This window comes from Phyllostomus hastatus, unplaced genomic scaffold (genome assembly GCF_019186645.2).
Source record: "Phyllostomus hastatus isolate PE091 unplaced genomic scaffold, TTU_PhHast_1.1 phas_scaffold_55, whole genome shotgun sequence".
Taxonomy (NCBI): Eukaryota; Metazoa; Chordata; class Mammalia; order Chiroptera; family Phyllostomidae; genus Phyllostomus; species Phyllostomus hastatus.
The window spans coordinates 14610232-14633600 of record NW_025334035.1 but is presented as its reverse complement, the minus strand read 5'-3'; the positions used below and the strand labels follow the sequence as shown (position 1 = coordinate 14633600).

The 23369-nt window shown below is 46.2% G+C and overlaps 1 protein-coding gene across 5 annotated transcripts in view; it reads left to right on the top strand.

The window, feature by feature from the left end:
• Positions 1-3109: 3109 nt before the first annotated feature.
• LOC123809196 (myosin phosphatase Rho interacting protein) overlaps positions 3110-23369 on the top strand; it is a 171970-nt gene continuing 151710 nt past the window's right edge. For all 5 annotated transcript variants that reach the window (XM_045824110.1, XM_045824111.1, XM_045824109.1 and 2 more), the window contains exon 1: positions 3110-3765. In XM_045824110.1, coding sequence (XP_045680066.1) covers positions 3643-3765 — 123 coding nt within the window. In that variant the 5' untranslated portion in view covers positions 3110-3642. The remainder of the gene's footprint in view (positions 3766-23369) is intronic.

The following is a 23369-nucleotide window of genomic DNA, read 5'->3' as shown; positions in this document are numbered from 1 at the left end:
AAGATTTTTTTTAAGACAGGGGAAGGGAAGGAGAGAAACATCAATGTGTGGTTGCCTTTCATGTACCCCCTACCAGGGACCTAGCCCGCAACTTGACTGGGAATTAAACCAGCAACACTTTGGTGCTTAGGCCAGTGTTCAAGCCACTGAGCTACACCAGCCAGGACTCAAGTAAGCACATCTTAAGTATTCAGCCCATGAATGCTTACATGTTCACACTATTGGCCCTTGTGCATAATGCTGTTCTAGGTCCTTGGAAATGGAACCCAAGACTATAAAACACCAACCCTGTTTACATGGATTTTATAATCTGGGATGAGAGATATGACAATAAAAGGCAGAACAGTAAGTTTTCATTCATTAACTTGTTGTGTGCTTTTTGAGAACCTACCTTGTGCCAGGTACTGAGTTAGGCACTAGAACTGTAGCAGGAAATCAGATCCAGTCCTGCCCTCATGGTGCTCAAAGTCTAGTCAAGTTTGAGAGAGTAGCACAGTGAAAGGTTGCATGTAGCTACTCCACCTCCTAAGTATTTCCCATATTCATTCTCTTCTACTCCTGCTGACCCTGTACTTAGTTCATGTCCCTACCTTCTTTACTCTCTGGGCTATTGTAGTAGTTTCCTGATCGATCGTGTTTCCAGTCTTCTACCTCTGATTCATTCTTCAGACCAACAGCCCTTATTTTCATCTTTTAAAAAAATGAGTTAATGTTCTCCATTGCCCAGGCAATTCTGGTGTTGACCCTCACTTAAAGGGTCTGTATTCTGACCACAGGTAAGCTCTTTAAATACCCCAAGCCTCATATGTGTTTCCTGTAAAATAGAGATAAAATAATAACTATACAATAACAACACCCATCTCCCTAAAGAGGCTGAGCTCTAATCTGTCATAATAGATATTCACATGTATATGCTAAACCTCCACATATACCATCTATTTAATCCTCTCAATCATTCTCATTGCTTATTATTCTCATCTCTCTGCACTACCCAGTAACATCAAGGTGTTTGTACTCACGGACACACCCATTGCTTTCAAGGCCCTGAGACTCTACCCTGAGCACCTGTCTGGAATGCCTTCCCTCTCCCTCCTCCTGGCTGGGTCTTACTCCATCAGCCCAGGCACTGCTTCCTCTAAGGAGCTGTCCCTGAAGCTGTGTATGCAGCTGTGTGCCCTAGTCTGGACCTCCATAGTATTCTGGATTAAATTGTCTGTTTGCCTCCTGTTCCTCTACTTGCTCAAGTGCAAGCTTCTTCCAGGCAGGCTTGAATCGAATGCTTCTGTATAACCCCAGCTGTGGATTCGTCCTGTGCAAGGCAGGGAGTGGATGTATCCACTGACTTCAGCAGAACATGCCAAGGATTTTCTTAAGGGAAGTGGCCATTGAGTTGGCCTTGAGGCATGGGTATGACTCTTAAAAATTGTTCTAAAACAAGTTGTACATTCACACAATACCAAATCCAAAGGGAACAAAAGGACTTAACAGTGAGAAGTAAAAGTAGGTCACCTCTCAACCACCCAGCTCCCTCCCTAGAGGCCACCACTGGTATCAGTTTCTGAGTATTCTATACAAGCAAGAATTGTCTGTCTACCCCACTACACACACACACACACACACACACACACACACTTGGCACAGATTTAAACCAACAAAAATTTTCAATAATAGTACAATAAATACCCTTTGTTTAGATTCACAAATTAATAAGCATTATATCACGTAATGCTCACAACAACCATACAATCATGCCAATTGTGTAGATGAGGTAACTGGGGCAGCAGGCAGGTGAAGCGACTTACCCAAGGTCACAGAGTTAGTGAGGGGTAGAGCTGCTCTTTCTCCCTCAGGCTGCTCAAGACTTTGATCCACCTTCCCTTAGTTGCCTTTGGAGGAAAGCATCTTACTAAATTGAAATCTACCACTCTGAGATATTCACCAGATGATCAGTGGAAAAGTACAGAGCTCTGGAAGCATTCGCTGCTTCTCCTAGAACTTTCCCATTCCCTAAGCAACAGCTGCTGTCGCTGCCACTAACACATGCTTCAATGTCACCTCCTCTGTAAGGGCTGAGTTAGCTCATTCACCCTGTTTAAAGACTTCAGCGGTTGACTCCTGGCTGCCAGCAAGATGATATTTATATGCCTGAGGTTGGAATTCAAGGTCCTAAATGATCTGGCAGTCATGAAGTCTTTTAGCCTTCTCGGTCCTACTCCTTCTTCCTCAACCTCTCACTATCTGCTTAAATTTCTCTACCCCCTTGAAGCGCCCCTATATTCGCAAAGAGCGCATTTTCCCCTCTTTGAGCTCCTGAATATTCTGCCTGTGCCTCCTTTACATTCTTCTCCAGGTGGTCTTTTGGCCAGGAGACTGCACAAGTTAATTCGGGAGTCTGAGCCTTAATTTCCCCAAGCACCTAATGGGAGTGAGGCCCTACTTCAGGGTCTGGCGCAGAGTCAGCCCTCACTAATCTCCTATAATAGAACTGACAGCTGTTGGAGGCTGACATCTTCTTTCAGTCATCCCTTGAAACCCTACCTCCTATTTCTTACCTTTTCTGCGCCGCAGTTTCCTCGTGTGTAAAATGTGGATGACAATAGAGAGACTGTGCAACTTTAATGGATATGCGTATGGAATGCTGAGTATGATTTCTACGATGGAGGTGAGAGGGCTGCCACATAGTAGGTGTTAAAGCAATCCGTTCCAGGCTGGGCTGGGATGTCCAGATGGTCGCCGTAAGTCAATGTTGGAAGTAAGAGGTTTGTAGAGAGCCTGCCGCGAGGTCGATTCCATCCCTTCCCTCCCGCAGGCTCCCGCTCCCGCTCCCGCCCCAGCCCCTGCAGCTGTCAGGACCCTGAGGGCCGCGGCACCAGTCCACCAAACCTGAACGTCCCATCCCGGCGCCCCACCTACCTCGCAAACACAAGATACCTTACACCCGGCTGCCCTTTGTCCCCGCCCCTGGTTTCCATTGGCCAAGGGGTTTCTTTGTTAGCTGAAGCTGGGCGCTGCCATTGGTCTACAAGGCCTCCGTTCCCGTCTGGGTGCGGCCCCGCCCCTCGCGCTGGCGCTCAGGCTTCCTCCTCCCCTGCGCCCGCCCACCCGCCCTCCCAGCCCCGGGAGTGCGTGAGGGTCCGCTACCATTTGCTGCGGCCGCGGGGTGCCTGGGGCGCTGGCGGCGGTACCGACTGCAGGGACCCGCAGCGACCCGGTACCTGAGAGGCGGGCCTGAGTGCGGGGAGGCAGCGGGCCCAGAAGGCCGCGTCCATGGGCTCCCGACGCCCGGGCGGTGGCTGTACGGGCGGGCGGCGGGGACCGCGCGCTCTGTGAGGGCCTGGGGCTCAGGGCCCGGCGTGGAGGTGCCCGGGCATACCGTGCAACGCAGTGCTGTTGTGCGAGGAAAGGCCCGGCCTGCATCCCGGAGTCCGCGAAGCCACCCTGACTGCTGGGGACGCGCTCTGGCCTGTGTCTGCGGCCCGGCTGTGAGGCGGCGGCCGGCGAGGGCTTGCCGCGGCGCTCGCTCTGCGCCCGGCCTTAGTCTCCCAAGCCTGCTGTGCATGGTGCCGCCGCCCCTCCAGCCGCTGTCCGCCGCGGAGCGCGCCGGACCGGGCCGTCGGGCCTCGCCGCGCCGCCGCCCCGACCATGTCGGCGGCCAAGGAGAACCCGTGCAGGAAATTCCAGGCCAACATCTTCAACAAGAGCAAGTGTCAGAACTGCTTCAAGCCTCGCGAGTCGCATCTGCTCAACGACGAGGACTTGACGCAGGTGAACGGGCGGGGGTCCCAGGGCTGCCCGGGAGACGGAGACCCGGGCCCAGCGCAGTGCGGCCGGCGTCCCCATTGGGCTGGAAGTTACCAGGCGCGCGGACGCCGCGCTGGGTGTTTCAAGGGGTCGGCCGTGGAGCGCGCGAGTGCCTCGCCCGGGGCGTCGGCGCCTCCCCGCTCTTCCCACCCCCGGGTCCCTACGCCTGTGAGACCACAGCCCTGCTACAGTAAAGAGAGCAGACGGTGCCCTCTTGCCGAGGCGGGCGGGGGTGGGGGTGCATCTGAAGGCTCCTAGGGAAAATGTGCGTGAGTCCTTGGGGGAGGGAGAGGGTGGAGTTGGGGGGAGGTCGAGAAGTGTATTGATAGACTCGGGACAAAGGGAAAATCCTCAAGTATGCCGAAAAATAACATCCTTTCCCGTTCCCATAGCCCTGCCGTGTGATTCATGCTTTTTGGGTGACTCAAAAATGCCTGGTTTTTCTTACTAGGAACAAAGCGCTTTAGGATGTTTTGCTGCTTTACCGGACCCCCGCAGAGTCTGTTTCAGGACCGAACTTAGACTTGTCTGCCCAGAGGGGCCCAGTCGGCCGGGGGACTGTGGCTTCCCCTTACCAGACCCGGACTGCCTTCCTTGTTTGTCGTTGTCGGTGTCAGTGGTTCGAGAGGTGAAGGGTCCTGAAGTCTGCAGAGCAGGGTCTTGCTCTTGAACTTAAACTGGAGGCCGTAGGGCTGGGGCTCCCCCTCCCTGCTCCCCGCCTCGACCGGCCCAGCTCTCCAGTCGTTTGGCAAGGAATAAGGAGACTTGTGGGTCCTGCGGAAAGTCGGTTTGCTTCTTGCTTTATCTGTCAAAGGAGGTCATTAGGATAGTTCAGGAGCTCCCAAACCTGCCTCAGAGTCACAGTCTTTAAAAATACAGAGTCCTGCCCTCCCACCCTCCATCCCTGGAGTGATGTAGGAGATGAGGGAATTTGTATTGGTAACAGCTCCCCAGGAAGTTGGGCTGTTGTCCCCACTGGCGTTTGGGAGCCTTGCTGCCTGAGCTGCCTGTGTTCCTGGGTTCTCTGGAACTCTGGCGGTCTTGGGGACTTTCGGATTTCTTGGATTTCCTGTAGCAGCCTTGTCTGCAACCCCTTGGGGTAAGTCTGTGTGCCTCCTTGCCCTCTCCACCAGTCTCATTCCTTTACAGAGCTTCCTTTGGTGCTCCTGAATGAGGAGGCCAAGGGAGCTCTTTGTCCATTTCCTTCTGAGTTGGGGGGGCTAGTTTAAGCCCCTACTATTTCAGAAGAACCCCTAGAAAGGAGATAACGCTTTGAAGTTCATCCGCCTGGCTGTTTTTAATGCTACTTAAGTACTCACAGGGTTTGACCTGTTTATGTAGCTGAGGAAAGTGGAGAGTTGTGTGGCAGGGCAAGAGTTTTGTGCTGGGACTTAATGCCTTCCTCTGAGGTCAGGTTCCCAATGGCCAGGAAAAGACTCCTTTCATCTTAAAAAAAAAAAAAAAAAGCTTAACCCAATGCTGAAGGCTGCAAAGTCATAGGATTGTTAGGACAGAAGAGCCAGGTCAGCTTGGGAAGGGTAGAACTGCTTCCTGGTAAGGTGTTCTGTGCTGTGGGTTGGGCTTATAAGGGAGATTACCTCTTCTTGACTGGATGCCTTTTTCTGGGAAGCAGTTTATGTGGTGATGAGGATCCTGGACCAGGAGTCAGGAGATCTTGCTTCTAGTCTTGGCTGTCACTTTCAGCTACGTGACCTTGAACAGTCCCTTTTGTCTTTGTATTGTTAATTTCTTTTTCTATAAATTGAGAGTAGAGATCTCTGGCTTACCTGACTCACCAGGCTATTTTGAAAAGGAAGGATTGATATTAGACTTTGTTTTACAATTTAAAAAACAAACAAAAACCACCAATAGAATAGTAAACTTGGATTTAGGAAGTTCCTGATCTTGGGAAGCTTTGTTCTTTTTTTTCTTTTTTTCTTTCTTTCTTCTTTTTAGGGAGAGAGAGGATGAGAGAAAAACAATTTGTTGTTCCACTTATTGATGCATTCATTGGTTAATTCTTGTATCTGCCCTGACTGGAGATTGAACTCACAACCTTGGCATGTGGGGACAATGCTCTAACCAACTGAGTTACCCACCAGGGCAGCAAGGGTTATTCTGAGAGAGTTTACTGGTTATTTCAGGCAGCTGCCAAAATTGGTAAATTGGGTACTTATTTTCTGATCCTTAAGCTTAGATAAATTAGGATGGAATCTTCATATTTGGGTTAAATCTGTTAAGAAATTTTAAAAAGTCTATTATTTGATTCAAAGGAGTGGGGTCACGAATTTAAAGTACTTTCCTCTTTCACTGTACTGACAGTTGAATTGTGGGTTTTAAAACAGACCTAAGTTCCAGGGCACAACTGGAATGGTAGTTTCTGAAATAATGAGTGGCGTTGTTTGTGCTGGGTGAGATCAGGTCAGCCTTCTACCTTCTGGGATCTTTCAGGAAGAAACTGCTCTTGAAAAGAGGAGGGAGACTCAGGGCTGTTGGCCAACAGCCTTAGCTGCTCTCTGCATCCGTTGTGTCCCCCCACCCCGCCTTACTACTCTCATCCTCATGGCTCCTTTAGAAAACCTCAAGCAACTGATTCCCATCAGTCTCCCCCAAGTCCCTGCTTCCTGCTCCCTTCCCTGCCCTGAGTTTATTTTAGACCATCAAGACTAGAAGATAGATCAGCGATAATTAAGGCTACCTCCTCTCTAAGAGGTGAGGGCACTGAGATCAGTGAGGCAGTGAGATGGGCTTTTGCCCTGGGATGTCATCGTCCCAGGGGCAGACATTTCTTTGAGACTCGAGCTTTTTTCCACAGCTTTGGATTTTGTTTGTTTTCCCCCCAGAGAGGTCCAGAAACCTCTCCCAGGAACAGCATTGTAGAATTAGACCTGGAAGAGATTTAAGATCAGCCAAACTACTTTTAACCATGAGAACACTGAACCCCAGAGAAGGTAGCAGCTTGCCCAGTGCAGGGACACAGTCAGGATTCTTCATCCACTGTTCTGTCCCCTACTCATATTAAGGGGCTACAGTGGCCATCCCATAAACACATGGTGAGGAGAATCATGTCAAGATGATATGTTACAAAAGATGTCTAGGAGGCCAGGCCTTGGGTATCCCACCAGGGACCTTGAGATTACTGACTTGGAGCAGAGGAGTTCCTTACTCTTTCCTCCCCACTGGAATTTGGAGTGATCCAGGATGAGTAATGAGCAACAGTCTGTTGTTACTTGTCCTGGCACCCTCTAGTCCCACCCCTGTCCACAGGCCAGCATTCACCCTTCAGCTCCCCTAGGCACTTCTCTGTGTACAGATGGACTCAAATACTCAGTTAAAGCCTTTTTTAACTGCACCTGTATGGACCTATTTGCAGCATTATTTTTTTTCTGGTTGGTAACACGTCTTACAACTCTTTTTATGGTATTAAATAAAAATGTACTAAAATCATTCTGGGTTTTGCTGTTATAAACAGTACATGCTTCAGTGAACAACTTTCCAAATGCTTTTGGGTGTATGTGAGCCTGCATAAATACAGGTGTTTCTCTGAGGGCAAATACTTAAAAAAATGAGTGGGTTGACATCAAGTGCATTACATTTTTTTTATAGATTTCACCAAACTGCCCTTCTAAAACGTCTGTGTCATACCATTGCCAGGGTTGGATATTATCAAATGTTTTAATTGTTTAGTATTTTCCCTAATTACCAGTGAGGTTAAGCCTCTTTTTATAATATTTCTTGAATGCATTTTATTTCTTTTGTGCATTAACAGTTCCTGTTGTTTGCCTGTTTTTTAAATTGGGTTATTTCCTTCCCCCCAACCCCCATGGTACCCTCAGTGATTTGTAGGAGCTTTCTGTACATACTCTAGGGCAGGGGTCCACAAACTTTTTCTGTATAAGGCCTGATACTAAATATTTTAGTCTTTTAGGTCATATAATCTTTGTGGCAACTATGGAACCTTGCCATTATAGTGCAAAAGCTGCCGTGCAAAGTCACTGTAGACAACACGTAAACTAATGAGAAACGGCTGTTTCCAATAAAACTTTATTTACAAAGCCAGGCAGTTGGCAGGAATTGGGCTGTGAGCCATAGTTTGCTGACTCCTGCTCTAGATGTTAACGTGACACTTGTCTTTTTAAATTTTTATGTATTGTTATTTCTCTTTATCATATGGTAGTTTTAAACATGAACACAGTTAAATTTTCATGGGTCCCTTTATAGTTTGTAGTTTTAATCTCATGCTTATGAAGTTCTTTCCAAGATTATAACACAAATACTTTTATGCATATGCTTGTAACAGCACTATTCACAGTAGCCAAAACATAGCAATGGCCCCAATGTTCATTGATGGGTGAATGGATAAACAAATTGTGGCATATCCATGCATTGGAATGTTATTCAGTTTAAAGAGGAATGAAGTACTGAGACATGCTACAACATAATTGAACCTCAAAAACATGATGTAAAGTGAATTGATTCAACTTATATGAAATATCCAGAATATGTAAGCCCACAGAAACAGAAGGCATATTAGTGGTTGTCAAGGTTCTGGGGGAGGGTGGGATGAGTGCCTGCTAATGGGATCGGGGTTCTAGTTCAGTGGTGATGAAATGTTCTAGAACGAGATAGAAATGCTGGCTGCATAACATTGTGAATATACTAAATGCTGCTGAATTGTTCACTTTAAAATAGTTAATTTTATGTTATGTGAATTTTACCTTAATAAAAAAAATGTACAAAAATCACAAGGGCACGTGCGTGCACACACCTGAATCCCAAATCTCCTGTCTACTTCTTGTACTATTTGGAGTGAATATCTGGTGGTTGGTTTCTAGAGTCTAGATCGGAGATTGACAACTTTTTTTTAGGTGGCAGATAGTAGATACTATTTTAGGTCTGTGGTCCCCAACCTTTTTGACACCAGGGACCGCTTACATGGAAGACAGTTTTTCCACCAGCGGGGGAGGCAGGGTTGGGAGGTGGCAAAGTGGAAACAGTACGCACTTGCTCACCGCCACTGGCCCCCCACCCCTCACCTCCTGCTTTGCAGCTGGTTCCTAATATACCCTTGGCCCAGGGGTTGGGGACACCTGTTTCAGGCTTTGTAGACCAACAGGCTACATCAAAGGGTTGACATAGGTACTTATATAGTATAATATAGCCATTTAGAAATACAACAGCCAGTCTTGGTTTTGGGCCTTAAAAAGCCAGTGGGCTCGATTTGGCCTGCCAGACTTAGCTTGCCAATCTCTGGGTTAGACCAGCCATATAATGTAATTTAAAATTTTCTAGTTGCGTATTTGAACAAATAATAAAGGAGAACTTCCCCATTCTGGCAAAGGAAATAGACTTCCAGAAATCCAGGAAGCTCAGAGAGCCCCAAAGAAGTTGGACTCAAGAAGAAACACACCAAGGCACATCATAATTACATTAGCCAAGGTAAAAATGAAGGAGAGAACCCTAGAAGCAGCAAGAGATAAGGGGACAGTCACCTACAAAGGAGTTCCCATCAGACTGTCAGCTGATTTCTCAAAAGAGACCTTACAGGCAAGAAGGGGCTGGAAAGAAATATTCCAAGTCATGAAAGACAAGGACCTACATCCCAGATTGCTCTATCCAGCAAAGCTCTCATTTAGAATGGAAGGGCAGATAAAGTGCTTCTCAGATAAGGTGAAGTTAAAGGAGTTCATCATCACCAAGCCCTTATTTTATGAAATGTTAAAGGGACTTATCTAAGAAAAGAAGATAAAGAAAAAACATGTATAGCAAATGGACAGCAAACTCACAATTATTAACAACTACACCTAAAGCAAGACCAAAAGAAACTAAGCAAACAACTAGAACAGGAACAGAACCACCGAAATGGAGATCACATGGAGGGTTAGCAACAGGGGAGTGGGAGGAGGAGAGAGGGGGAAAAGGTACAGAGAATAAGTAGCATAGAATGTAGGTAGAAAATAGATAGGGGGAGGGTAAGAATAGTATGGGAAATGCAGAAGCTAAAGAACTTATAAGTATGACACATGGACATGACTAAAGGGGGGGAAGTGGGTGGGAGAGGGTGTACAGGGTGGAAGGGAGTGAAGGGGAGAAAATGGGACAACTGTAATAGCATAATCAATAAAATATATTTAAAAAAAATTTTCTAGTTGCCATAGTCAAAAAGTAAAAAGAAACAGGTAAAGTTAATTATATTTTACTTAACATACCCCAAATATTATCATTTCAACAGGTAAAGAAGTTATGTGCAATATTACCTTTATGGCACCTTTCAGTTTAGACCAGCCACTTCCCAAGGCTCCACAGCCACAAGTGACAGGTGCCTACAGTGTAAGACCATGTAGCTGTCACTGCAGCAGCCTGGCCCATGGCCGGGCTCTTTAGACCCCAGGGTGAAGCACAGGGTGGGCTGGCTGTGCTTGTGGGTTTCTCTCCTCCAGGGGTGTTGTATAGACACTGGTTGTCTTGATACTCCTCTTTGTGTCCCTCACCCTTTTAGTGTTTTGTGGGGTTTTTTTTGCCAACTTTTAGGGGTTCTTTCCTTAAATGTTACATCATTTTTGGTGGTTCTTTTTAGTGAGGTTGAGAGCTTTGGGCCTCTGATACCTGCTCCCCATTCAGGGACGGAAGAGAGGAGGGTGCCAGCCAGGGCCAAGCTGCCCTGTCCTGTGGACAGTGAGAACCTGGGGGGCAGGCTGGTGTGCCCCTCTATGCTCATTGGTGGATGTGGTAACTGCATCTGACACAGCCCTTTGTCTTTGCTGAGTGTTTTGCAGCTGTAGCCTAGCTGCCCCCCCACCCCTCGCCCTCGCCTTGAGCTGCATTCTAGCCTGCTACTTGACCTTTGTCTCCGAATTCTTTTTCCCTTGCTAAACAGAAGGAGTACAATGGAAGACCTATGTTCTATTCTTGGCACAAACCGTGCAGAGTGACCGAGGAAGGTCAATTATGTTCTCTGTGCCTCGGTTTCCTGCCCATAAAGCGGGTGCCCACACATATTCTGTGTACTAGGAGTGGTGTGCTGTGCTAATGGAATGAAGGGAGGGTGCTGGCCAGGTCGGTGGATGTCGCTGAGCCCCCTTTGTGGTAATTAATATTCCAGGAAGCATCCCGAGGACCATGCCTGTGGGAATAGCCTTTCTTTGGGCTGTCTCCTGATTACTAGGACTCTGACGTTGATTAGCGGAAATAAAGAAATTTCACTTGGAATATTTATCTTTAAATTCTTCCCAAGCTGCCATTCAGCCTTGAAAGAGAGGAGAGCACATTGCAACCAGGGAAAAGAGACACAGGGAAGTAACTCACTGTGACCCCATAATGCTGTGTGTGGGGAGGGTAGGTGGGCAGGGAGAGGTGTGAAGAGCACTGAATGCTAATTTGGAAGCATTCAACCTGAGAAAACAGGCTTTTCATTTATCCTTGGAAACTCACTCTCTAAGCTTCTTTCCCATATTAAATGACTGAGTTGGACCATGTCAGTGGTTTTCAAATTTTCATTAAGTCTTGGAGTCTTTTACTCAAAGGAATTGCATGTGGAAATTCCAGTGAAACAAAAAAAGCAACACGGTTCTGGGCTACATGGGGTAGGAGCCTGGAGCTTGGCTTCTTGATTGGCCACCTCTGCATCTCATCCCTGCGGCCTCCTGTCACTTCTCTATATTTTGTGGTTCTTCCATTTTTAGCCTATGAGGTTTCTATGAAATCATCCAAGGTGGTTTCACAGCTGTCCTGGGATGGAACCCCTGAATGCCCAGCCCCACTGCTCCCATCGTATTATCACTTTCTTTGGGAGTAAGAGAGCCACTGTGTTGATTCGTTGGCATTTTGTCTCTGTAGACTGGAAGTGGAATCTTCCAGGCTACTCACTGGTTTTTTTCAGTCAGGGTCATCCTAGTTCACATGAAACCACAGCCTTTTTTTTGCCTGAAACTTGTAAGCCTCTGGGTCCTTCCTCTCCTCAAGCTCAGTTTGGTGTTTGCATGTTGCCCTGGCTGGACAATGATCTGCCCAAGTCACTGGGGCTGCTGGCAGTGAGAGGGAGCACAGGGGCCTCTCGAATCCTCCCGAGCCTCTGCTGCACTGAATCAAGTGTTATATACCATGAACTCATTCTGCCCTTGACAGCTGGGGAGGAGAGTGAGGCTGGTGGTGGGATGGCCACCAGAGAGGTTGGGTGGCCTGCTCAAGGCCACCGAGCTGCCTAGCTATGGGGCTGCAATACAGAACTTGGTCCCATGAGGCTTTAGGCCAGTGTTCCTGTGGCCAGGAATCTGTCCTCCCTCTCCTTGGGAAGGCCACTTTGACTTGTAAACTTGTACTGTTTCTGTAGAAGGCTAGGGTATTGCAAAATAAATCAGAGCTATTTAATGGACTTCCAATTTCTAGCCATGGGAGCAGGGGCCTGCAGGGGCTGGGTGATCTCTGTCCATTAAGCAAGTGAGGGATTGCCCCCAGTTGGAGATGGAGCAGATGGAGCCGCTGAGGCTCAGAGATTCGATGACCTGCCTAGGCCATTGTGGTTTTTCCAAAGTCTTGTTTGGCCTCCCTTTCTGATAACCTTTGCTATAAAAAACAGGGCCTTACTCTGATTAGGTTTTCTTAGTTGCTAGGGTATGTAGGGCTATCTGGGGAGTCTGGCAGTTCAGGACATGTTGCAGGTCTTGTGCAGGTTCTGAAATCTCTTCAGCCTTGGGGTATCCCATATTCCCCACACAGGCTGCTGGTCTATGGTAGTGACCATAACTTTGGCATAGTCCTGAGCAGGAAGTACTGTTTTTCCCCCTGAAACAGGAATTCACAATCCGGAAATTGTTGTGTCCTTGATTTCTGTAGGTCCTAAAGCACAGGTTTTAACAGGCAGGACAGCAAGGCTCCTTAACGCACCTTCAGACCTGTTCTCTTAACCTCCTACTAGTCCTGGCCCATAGCTGAAGGGGCCTGGGCAGTGGCTGCTGGCAGTCTCATTCGAACCAGAGAAAGAGCCTGCGTCTCCCGGGTCTCTGGATGCCACACCCATAGCCTTTCTAGCGACCTGGGTGCAGAGAGCCTCAGCCTCAGTAAAGTTGGGCTGTTTAGTTATCTACTGTCTGGGCACCCACTCTGACCTAGAAATGTGACACAGTTCCACTTTTCATTTAAATGTGCTCAAGTAAAATGGAATTGCGGTGTGGGGGAGACTTTCAGAACAGATTTGGGTTAACATTCTGGCTCCATTTTAATGCTAATTGAGCAGGTTACTCAGTCTATGTCTATGTTCCTCCTCTGAAAACCATGTTTTGGGGTGCCTGTGAGGATGGTAGACCGTACAAAAAATAGCAAGTGCAGAATTTGTAAGTGCTTGGGTATATAGTGGGCACTCAGTGAATGAGGTTTGTTTTGCAAGCACTGCTCCAGAGAGGGGACCTGCCTCTGTAATTTTGTGGGACAGCTGACCCTCTGTTTCTGTCTAGCCCCACACCATGGAACAAAAGTCCAGGCTGCCTCTTCTCCCACTGTGCTGGTTGGCATCACCCTAGCAAGTTCCTTATGTTAGCCCCCAGGGATTGAAAAGGCCATAGTCATTTTGTTTGTTTGGGTTTGATTTTTTAGCCTTGTTTAAAAGTATTAGGCTGACAAAAAAGTTTGTTTAATTTTTTCCGTAGATGGCTCTACCAGTGCTTACTTGTCTTTAACTTCATTCCAAACAGTTTTGTTAGATTGTATTGTGACAGTTGTCGTATTAGCGTGCATTAAAAAAAAAACTTATTAAAATTGGAGAATTTTTGTGCAGCCATTTTAATACTGAAGATGGAAGAAAATATGACACACTTTTGGTGTATTATGCTTTATTATTTCAAGAAAGGTAAAAATGCAACTGAAACAAAAAAAAAAGATTTGTGCAGTGTAGGGAGAAGGTGATCTGACTGATTGAATATATCAAAAGTGGTTTATGAAATTTCATGCTGGAGATTTCTCACTGGATAAGGCTCCATGGTCAAGTAGACCAGTTGAGGTTGATAGCAGTCAAATTGAGGCATTAATTGAGAACAATCAACGTTATACCACATGGGAGATAGCCAACATACTCAAAATATCCAAATCAATAAAGTTATTGATGAAAATGAAAAATGTGTCTTATTTTATGGAAAAAACTAAATGGACTTTTTGGCCAACCCAATGTAAGATTTAATCGATTTTAAGAATTTTTAGTAGGCAGGAAATAAAGAGGACAGGTGCCATCCGCCCAAGAGCCAACATTAGAGGGCAGTGCTGCTTCAGGGTACAGTGGCCAGATTGGCAGCCACCCTGGAGCCCCTGCCATGCCCACGGAAGTGCACAGTACAGGTCCTATAAATAGCAGAGGCATATCCTGATGTCAGAAAGTCACTTCCATTGGAAGTGTCTGAGTTGCCATCAGTAAGGTAGAGGGATTAAGAGAAGCCGCTTATCCCACTGGTGTCCCTGGGAGCAGTTATCTAGGAATCAAAGCCCTTGTACCTTGGGGCCTGGATGAAATGGCCAGATGAAGATAAAGAAGAGCCAGGTCCAGTCCCAAATCACTGGGCAGGTGGGCAGGAGATCTGGCCAAGATATGTCTTGGCCCTTTGGTCCCCAGCATTGATTCTGCCAGCTAGGTTGGTCCTTTAGGCCTCCTCCCCGCTGCCTTCTTATCCTTTACAAAGGGAGTGCAGTGCAGCTTTCTGCCAAGGGACCCTCCTTAGGATCTTAACAAGTAGAACTGGCTCCTTTCAAAAGCCTGTGAACAGGCTTTTCTAACAGGGAGATGCCATCTCAGCAAAGAGCCCCTGACTCTCAGTCTCTACATCTCCCTTCCTGCCTAGAAACTCTGTGAGCTTAAAAGTCCTCTTTGAGGAGCTGGGCCAGCTAGCCTGGCCATACAGCCTTTTATGGTGCAGAGGTTTTCCTGTACTTAAAGGAGCAGTTGACATGCTCTGGGAATATTTATTGAGATGGTGGTGCCATTCATAGCAAACAGTAATTGCTGAGTGCCAGGACACTATTAACTCATTTATATTCACAGCAGCCTTATGAAGTGGAGAAATTATAAAACTGAGATGGAAAGAGGATATTGTAACTTGCCCAAGGGCAGTACAGTTAAGTGGTAGACCTGGGATGCAAACCCAGGCAGTCTGACCCAGGGACTCCTCCTTCCACCATTTCCCATGCTAACCCAAGTCAGATGAGCGGGGCCTTCTGGATTAGTGTGTGTATGGCCTTTGGTCCTTTGTGTCCAGGGGGGTAGGGGCTGTCCTGTTGGAAGGGTGTGGGTATGCTGGGAAGGGTATGGTTGGAGGATAAGGCTTGGGCTGAACTTAGATTTCTCCTACCTGTTTTTTCCTACCTGTTTTTAATGGAAGCACTGCTTTTTGAGTGACAGGGTGTAACTCTTTCATGCAAAGAAAGCTGTTATCCCAGATATTTGTCCCCATGCATTCTCCAACATTCCTCTCTCTGCCACAAATGATATCATGTCCAAAAATCCCATGGCTATGGGCTCCTTGTTAAGACCAAACAGGGTAGAGGGTTTTTTTAATGTCATTTCCCCCTTCTCTCTTTAGCTGCTGCAGTCCAGAGAGGAGAAGTCCTGGGCGTGGGTCGGGCTTTCAGGGTATGTGTATGGGCAGAGGGTTGAGCAGGCAGCTGAGTTGGGGAGTAAGGGGGAGACTGAAGAGCGGGCCATCAGCTGTGTGTCTGGGATCTAGTGAGCTCTGTGTGTGTGGGGCGGGGGGAGCGGGGTTAGGTGGAACTCACACCACAAAAATTAACCATTTTAGGGAGTACAGTTCAGTTGTATTTAGCACATTCATAGTGTTGTGCAAACACCACCACTCTGTAGTTTAAAACATTTCATCACCCCAAAAGAATACCAGTAACTATTAAGTGGCTATTCTCCCTGCTCCCACACCCAGTTTTCAGCAACCACCAGTCTGCTTACTGTCTCTAGGGATTTATTTATTGTGGAAATTTCATCAGAATGGAATGATAGGATATGTGACCTTTTGCTTGGCTTCCTGTGCACAGCATGTTTTCAGAGTTCATCTATGTGGTAGCATGAGTCAGTACACATTTTTTATTGTTCAAGTACAGTTGTCTGCATTTCTCCCCTACCACTCCCCACATTGCTTTTCATGGCTGACTAATATTTCACTGTAAAGGTGCGGTACATTTTGTTTTTTTGTACATCTGTCAATGGACATTTGGGGTGTTTCCACCTTTTGGCTGGTGACAGTAGTGGTGCTATGAACATGTGTTTGTTCTAACACCTACTGTCTGTTATTCTGGGTAGAGATATGAGGTGGTTCTTGGGTCCAGTGGTAATTCTGTTAATGCTGTGTTTTGAGTCAGTGCATCAAGTCAGACATCAGCACTACATCCTACTGGGTGGGAGGATAGTGGAGAAGGCACAGGAGGGATGGTGGAACCTGGACAATGCTGCCCAGAGCTCAGTGCTCCTCACCTGGAGGGGTCCAAGATAGACCTGCAGCCCAGGGCCACCCTCAGGGTCGCAAGCACTGTCTACATGGCTTTGAGGTGGTGGCAGATGTGGCTGTGTGCAGGGGTGGTGGAGCCACTTTGAGCTTCATTCACTCCTCTTTTGTTTAACTCGAAGATCAGCTGAGCTGCCAAGAAGGAGCTAAGTTGGGGCTTTAATATTGTTGGGAAGGGGGCTGAGGTGTAAGGGACTTGAAGGCTAGACACCATGGGGAGACTCTGGGGCACTGCAGAGTGGGGAGGTGAGTGGGGAGCTGGTGGTGAGAGGGCCCATCCTGTGGAGTCAGATAGAGGGAAAAGGCCTCATCTGGCCTGTTTGCCACTTTGTCACCAGTTTTCAAATTTTATTTTTTTAGCTGTAGAACATGGAGCTCCTTGAAATGGAATGTGGAGCTCACATATGTGAAAGCTGGAAGGAGAAATGGCGCTCCTGTGAGACTACCTCACTCTACCCTCGTGCCCCACCCCTCGTTCTGCAGTGGCCTTTGAAGCACAACCTCTGGGAATCTTCACTGTTGGAAAAACAATGATTTATTCTAACCTTGCATTAGTATTTTTAATGTAATGAAATATTTGATGTTTACAAAAGAACATTAAGTAGCATATATATATATATATATAATATATATACAGTATTCAAAATTCCTAAGTTGTTTGGTGTTTCCCGTGTTTCAGCTTTAGTGGCTGGGATCCAGAGGAGGGGCCCCACAAGGAGGTGTTCCCAGCATAGAGGTTTAGCCCCCTGTCTTTCCCTCATCTCCGTGGCAGAGGTCTGCCTTGTTCACTGGAGGGTTTCTCGGCTTGGTGTGTGGAGGAACCTGTTCATTTTCTAGATGGACTGTGATACAGCTGCGGGGGGCAGGTCTGGTGTGAGAGGCGGCCTTTTAAGGTAGTGCTGTTGAGGAGAAAGGACTCTTAGGTAGAAACCTGGAGACACACCTGAAGGATCATTTGTATTTGGTCTGACAGAGCCAGAGAAGTGTAATCAGGTTGGAGCAACATTGCTGGTAGAACAGCCAGAGAAGCAAGGGTGTTGTGGGGGCAGGACAGGATAGTTATGACCTGAGGGTGTACTGCTGTGGGGGTGGGGCAATTGGCTAGGTCACTGGGTCTTAAACATTTTGTTCTGCAGACCCTTTTTAGTTCTTGATTATTGAGGCCCTCAGAAGGCTTTTGTTTATGTAATATGGTATTTACTGCATTGGAAATTAAAACTGAGAAATTGAAAAAATATTTCTTAATTCATTTAAAAATAAACCTGCTACATGTTCACATATATAACAGTTGTATTCAGAAAAGTAGCTTTTCCAAAACAAAAATCTTTGAGAAAAGTCATATTATTTTATCTTTTTTGCAAATCTCTGTAGCATCTGTCATAAAGACAGCTGGATTCTCATATCATCTGCATTTAATCCATTGCATTATCAAGTCCTGTAGCCTCTGGAAACCCTATACTAAATTAGTGAAAGAATGAGAGTGAAAAAAGCAAATGATGACTTAATACTTTTATAAAAATAGATTTGGCTCATAGACCCCAAAGGGTCTCTGGGACTTGGGCCATTTTCATGAAGGCCTGAATGCTTTGATAGGAGCCGAGGTGAGTATGCCAGTTACGGAGTTGATGCAAGTGCAGAATCTGGGCTGATACCCGAGTTAGGGTGTCAGACGGAGAGTGACAAGGGGGCCACTGCAGACAAGTGCCTGCTTCCTCTGGCAACCCACCCTTACTTCCTACCACCTAGGGCTGTCTGAGGCCTAATGAAGTGCTAGTAAGGTACATAGCATGTGGTAGGGACTCCATTTGAAAACAGTGGGGTAGCTTTCATTCTTTTGACTGTAAGAGGAGTCTGAGACTTGAAAAAAGAAGTCGCTTTGCATACAAAATGTTTTACCACTGTGCTCTGTAGCTTTCCAAAGGGAGAAGTCAGAGTGACTAGAATATTTTAGGTTGGAGGCTGGAGCATCTACAGTGCCTGCCAGGTCGCCCCTGTGTAAATCCTCCCAGGTGAGGATTTACAGCCTGGATCAGGTCATTCTCCTGGCCCTGCCACTGATTTACTTTGTGGCCAGGAGGCAAGATGACCCCAGTTTTTTCATCCGTTTACTGAATGGTGCTTGATAATTTCCAAACCCCATGTGACCTGGAGCTTGGTATTCAGACACATGAGTAAGAGGCATGGAGGTGGCCAGATGGAGAGCCCTTCTCCTTGGAGATAGAGGGTTTGGGGCTAGGGTCGAAAATTAGGATGGAGAGGGAGGTTAGGATTCTGTGGTCTAGGAGTGATGTTTGAGTCCTCCTCCCTCTAAACATGTTGACATGAAGCGGATTCAGAGGAATCTTGAAGAAGTCTCAAGGGACACACTGGGATTTTTAACTTTATTTTTTGGGAAACTTGGATCAACACTTGCAATCTGCTTCAGGAAAATTGCCTCTTCTCTTTGGAATTAAAATGCTCCCCTAGTCCTGGCCCTTGGATTTGGTGACTAGACAGGAATTTTGGTATCTTTAATGTTTTGTTTTTTACAAATATTTTATTTATTTTTAGAGAGGGGAAGGGAGGGAGAAAGAGAGGGAGAGAAACATCAGTGTGGTTGCCTTGAGTGCCCCCTACTGGGGACCTGGCCCACAACCTAGGGCATGTGCCCTGACTGGGAATCAAACTGGTGACCCTTTGGTTCACAGTCCAGCACTCAGTCCACTGAGTCACACCATTCAGAGCTGATGTCTTTAATGTTAATGAGAGCTGTCCCCATGGACTAGGATCTGTTAGTTACACTACCATTGTTGTTAAAGAAAACATGTTTTCTACCCCTTCTTCCTTTCTGGCTCCCTGCTCCTGCCTCTCCAGCCAGCCCTTCCATGTCCTTTTTGGTAAGCAAATCTTTGTGGGAAGGCCTGTGCAGGTTTCCAGCTTCTGCCTGGTCTATGTAGCTGGAGCTGCCCAACCCCCAGGCTACTTATAAGGAACCTTTCAGGACCCCCTCCCCACCTCTAAATCCTCTTCAACCCTTTTTCCCTTTTTTGGCTTTAAGGAGCTAATTGTCCAAGCTTCAGATTGATAGTGGTCTTTACTTCTTTGGGTTCTTAAAGGAGGTTTCAGAACAGTCACCAAATGTATGAGGATGTTAACAGCCACCAAAAGGTGGAAACAGCCCAATGTCCAGCAAGTGGAGAATAGATAGAAGAAAAAAAAACAAAACGGTGGCACATCTGTGCAATGGGATATTCTTCGGCCATAAAAATGAAATATGGACAGATGCTAAACATGGGTAAACCTTGAAAACATTATGCTAAGTGAAATAAGCCAGTTGCTTATTTCATATAAAACCATATAGTTTCTGATTCCATTCAGGAAATGTCCACAGGAGTCAACTCTAGAGACAGAAAGTAGATTAGTGGTTGCCAGGGGCTGGGGTGGGGGCTGGGACAGAGGGTTTGGGAAGTCATAGCTAAAGAATACAGGGTTCCTTTTTGAGGTGACGAGATGTTCTAAAATTGATTGTTGTGATGGATGAACCACAAACTATTGAATTGTACATTTTAAATGGGTGTGTTGTATGGATGTGAATTATACCTCAAAAAATTTATGTCTCCAAATAGTTATTACCCCCACCTTGCTTTTGGTTTGCGGTCATAATTCACATTATGCCAGACTATTACAGGCATACATCCTTTTATCACACTTCACTTTATTGTGCTTCCCAGAGACAGGTTGTTTTTACAGATTAAGGTTGTGGCAAGCATGCAGAAAACAGAAAGCAAGCCTATTTATTCAGTACCATTTTCCTAATACCATTTGATAATTTCATGTCTCCCACATTTTGGTAATTCTTACAATATTTCAAACTTTATTATATTTGTTATAGTGATCTGTGATGTTACTATTGTAATTGCTTTTGGGTGCCAGGAACCTTGCCCATATAAAACAGCAAATTTAATCAATGAATACTATGTGTGTTTGATTGCTCTACTGACCCACCATTCACTCATCTCTCCTCTTCTTTATAGGCCTCCCTCAGTCTAGTAGTGATGGTTCAGTCCTGCTCCCTCTAAACATAGATAGGAAGGGGATTCAAGGGAATATTGGAGAGGTCTCAAGTGACACATTGGGATTCTTAATTTTATTTTGGGGGGAAACATCGCACAACAATATTGAAATTAGGCCAAATACTAATCCTACAATTGCCTGTAAGTGTTCAAATGAAGGGCAGAGTTGCACAACTCTCACTTTCAGGGGTGTCCGACCTTTTAGCATCTCTGGGCCACACTGGAAGAAGAAGAGTTTTTTGGGGCCACACATTAAATGCACAGACACTAATGAAAACTGATGAGCGAAAAAAAGGTTTTAAATAGATTTAAGATTTTGTGTTGGGCCACATCATAGCCATCCTGGGCTGCATGCAGCCTGTGGGCCATGGGTTGGACATCCTTTAAATCAAAAGCCAAGACAGGTTGAAAGCTAGGCCTTTTGTTGCCAAACAGTTAGCCAAGTTGTGAGTGCAAAGGAAAGTTCTTGAAGGAAATTAAAAATACTACTCCAGGGAACCCATGGATGATAAGAAATTGAAACAGCTTTATTTAAGAAAGATAGGAAGAAATTTTTGGTGGTCTGGATGGAAAAGTAAACCACCCCAGCATTCCCTTAAGTCAAAGCCTAATCCAGAGTGAGATTCTAACTCTCTTCAATTCTGTGAAGACTGAGAGAAGTGAGGAAACTGCAGAAGGAAAGTTGGAAGTTAGCAGAGGCTGGTTCATGAGGTTTAGATAAAGAAGCTGTTACAGGATGGACCGGGGAGGCGGGCAGGGACAAAATACTATTACCAAATGGATGCTCCCCTTCTCCTGGGGTCCCCCTATACTAGGTTTCCCTTGCCCACTGCCAGGGAATTACAGCTCTCAATGCCAGAGATTGGTGAAAAGGAAAGGAATTATTTATTCAGAATTTATACAGACGTAAGAGTAATGACTTAATGTCTTCACTGAGATCCCAAAGTCCCTTAAAACACCCACAAATACACACAGTCCTTCCTTCCCCTCTTTGCCCAGCCCAGGGTACCATATCTCAGGAAAAGAAATAGAAGTGCATGGCCTAGGCAGTCCCCGGTTCTTCCCAGTAATCTGTGCACAGCTGGCAGGCCTCCCTTGGTTCCTATCACCATCAGCTATGTTGCTGGGATAATCCCAAACCAGGAAATCCCAAACCACGTGGCACTTTCTCATAGCCCACCAGCAAGAGTTCTTTCACCCCTTTTCTTCCCTGCAAGTTCTCTACTGCTTCCTAAGCCACATGGCAAAAGGGAGCACCCAAAGCCTCGTGGTCCCTTTTTTCCTCATGTTTGCTGCACCTGGGTTTTAAATCCCAGCGCCAGTCTTCCTCTGTAGCTGCATTTCCAACTCCTCCCATAATTGGTTACACTTGCCAACATTCCCATATTTTTCCAGCTTTTCTGGGCTGCCATAGTAAGTCCAAGCAGGCAAGTAAGTCCAAGCAGGCATGGCCCCATGGTGTGGAGCCAATCATCTCCAAGCTCTTAAGCAGGCACTGTAACTAGGAGGAGTTGCCTGGTCATGGGTTGAAATCACTTCTATCTCCCTGGCTCCAAGCAGGGCCCCAACTATTTAACATATCCATGAAACCAGTTAAAAGTTATAGATGTTAAATGAATATGCCTGAGGCTATTTGCAAAACCGGTGCTTTGCAGAACAATTCTCAATGGCCCTGCTTCATGTGTCCCATCCCCCAGTTCAGACTTGAGGGGGTGAGGACATCCTATATTTTTAATGTTTCCTGGACACCCTGAGTTCTGGATGCCATTACAAACCCCTCTCTGGTGGTGGGGGAGGAGGGTCCCTGGCTGTACCCTGTTACAAAGCCTTTTCTATAACATAAAAGTGCAAGGTGAAGCAGCAAGTGCTGATGTAGGAGCTGCAGCAAGGTAACCACAAGATCTAGCTAAGACAGTAAATGAAGGTGGCTACACTAAACAACATATTTTCATTGTAGACAAGCCTTATATTAGAAGAGGCCACCATCCAGGACTTTCATAGCCAGAAAGGAGAAGTCAGTGCCTGGCTTCAAACCTTCAAAGGACAGGCTGACTCTCTTGTTAGCTGCTAATGCAGCTGGTGACTAGGTTGAAGTCGGTGCTCATTTTCCATTCTGAACACACTAGGGCCCTTAACAATTACGCTAAACCTACTCTGCCTGTGCTCTATATATGGAACAACAAAGCCTACATGACTTTGTTGTAAGCACATGTGTTTACAACATAGTTCACTGAATCTTTTAAGTCCAACTGTTGAGACTATGGTTAGAAGAAGAGACTCCTTTCAAGGTATTACTGCTACTGACAATGCACCTGGTCACCTGAGAGCTCTGACAGAGGTAGGTGTACAATGAGGTTGGTGTTGTTTTCATGCCTGCTAACACAGCATCCACACTGCAGCCCAGGGATCAAGGAGTAACTTTGACTTTCAAGTCTTATCATTTAAGAAATATGTTTTATAAGGCTACAGCTGCCGTAGATAGTGATTCCTTGGATGGGTCTGAGCAAAGTAATTGAAAACCTTGGGGAAGGATTCACCATTCCAGATGCCATTAAGAACATTTGTGGCCCTGGCTGGTGTGACTCAGTTCATTTGAGTGTCAGCCTTCGAACCAAAGGGTTGCTGGTTTGATTCCCAGTCAGGGCATATGCCTGGGTTGTGGGCCAGGTCCCCAGTAGGGGGCGCTGGAGAGGCAGCCACACATTGATGTTTCTCTCCGTTTCTTTCTCCCTCCTTTCCCCTCTCTAAAAATAAGTAAATAAAATCTTTTTTTTTTTAAAAGAACATTTGTGATTCATGGGTCAGAGTATAACATTAACAGGAGTTTGGAAGAAGTGGATGCCACTCTCATGGATAACTTCGAGAGGTTCAAGACTTTAGTGGAGGAAGTAACTGCACACGTAGTGGAAATAGCAAGAGAACAAGAATTACATGTGTGGTCTGAAGATGGGACTGAACTGCTGCAATCTCCTGATAGAACTTTAATGGGTGAGCAGTTACTTCATATGGATGAGCGAAGAAAATGGTT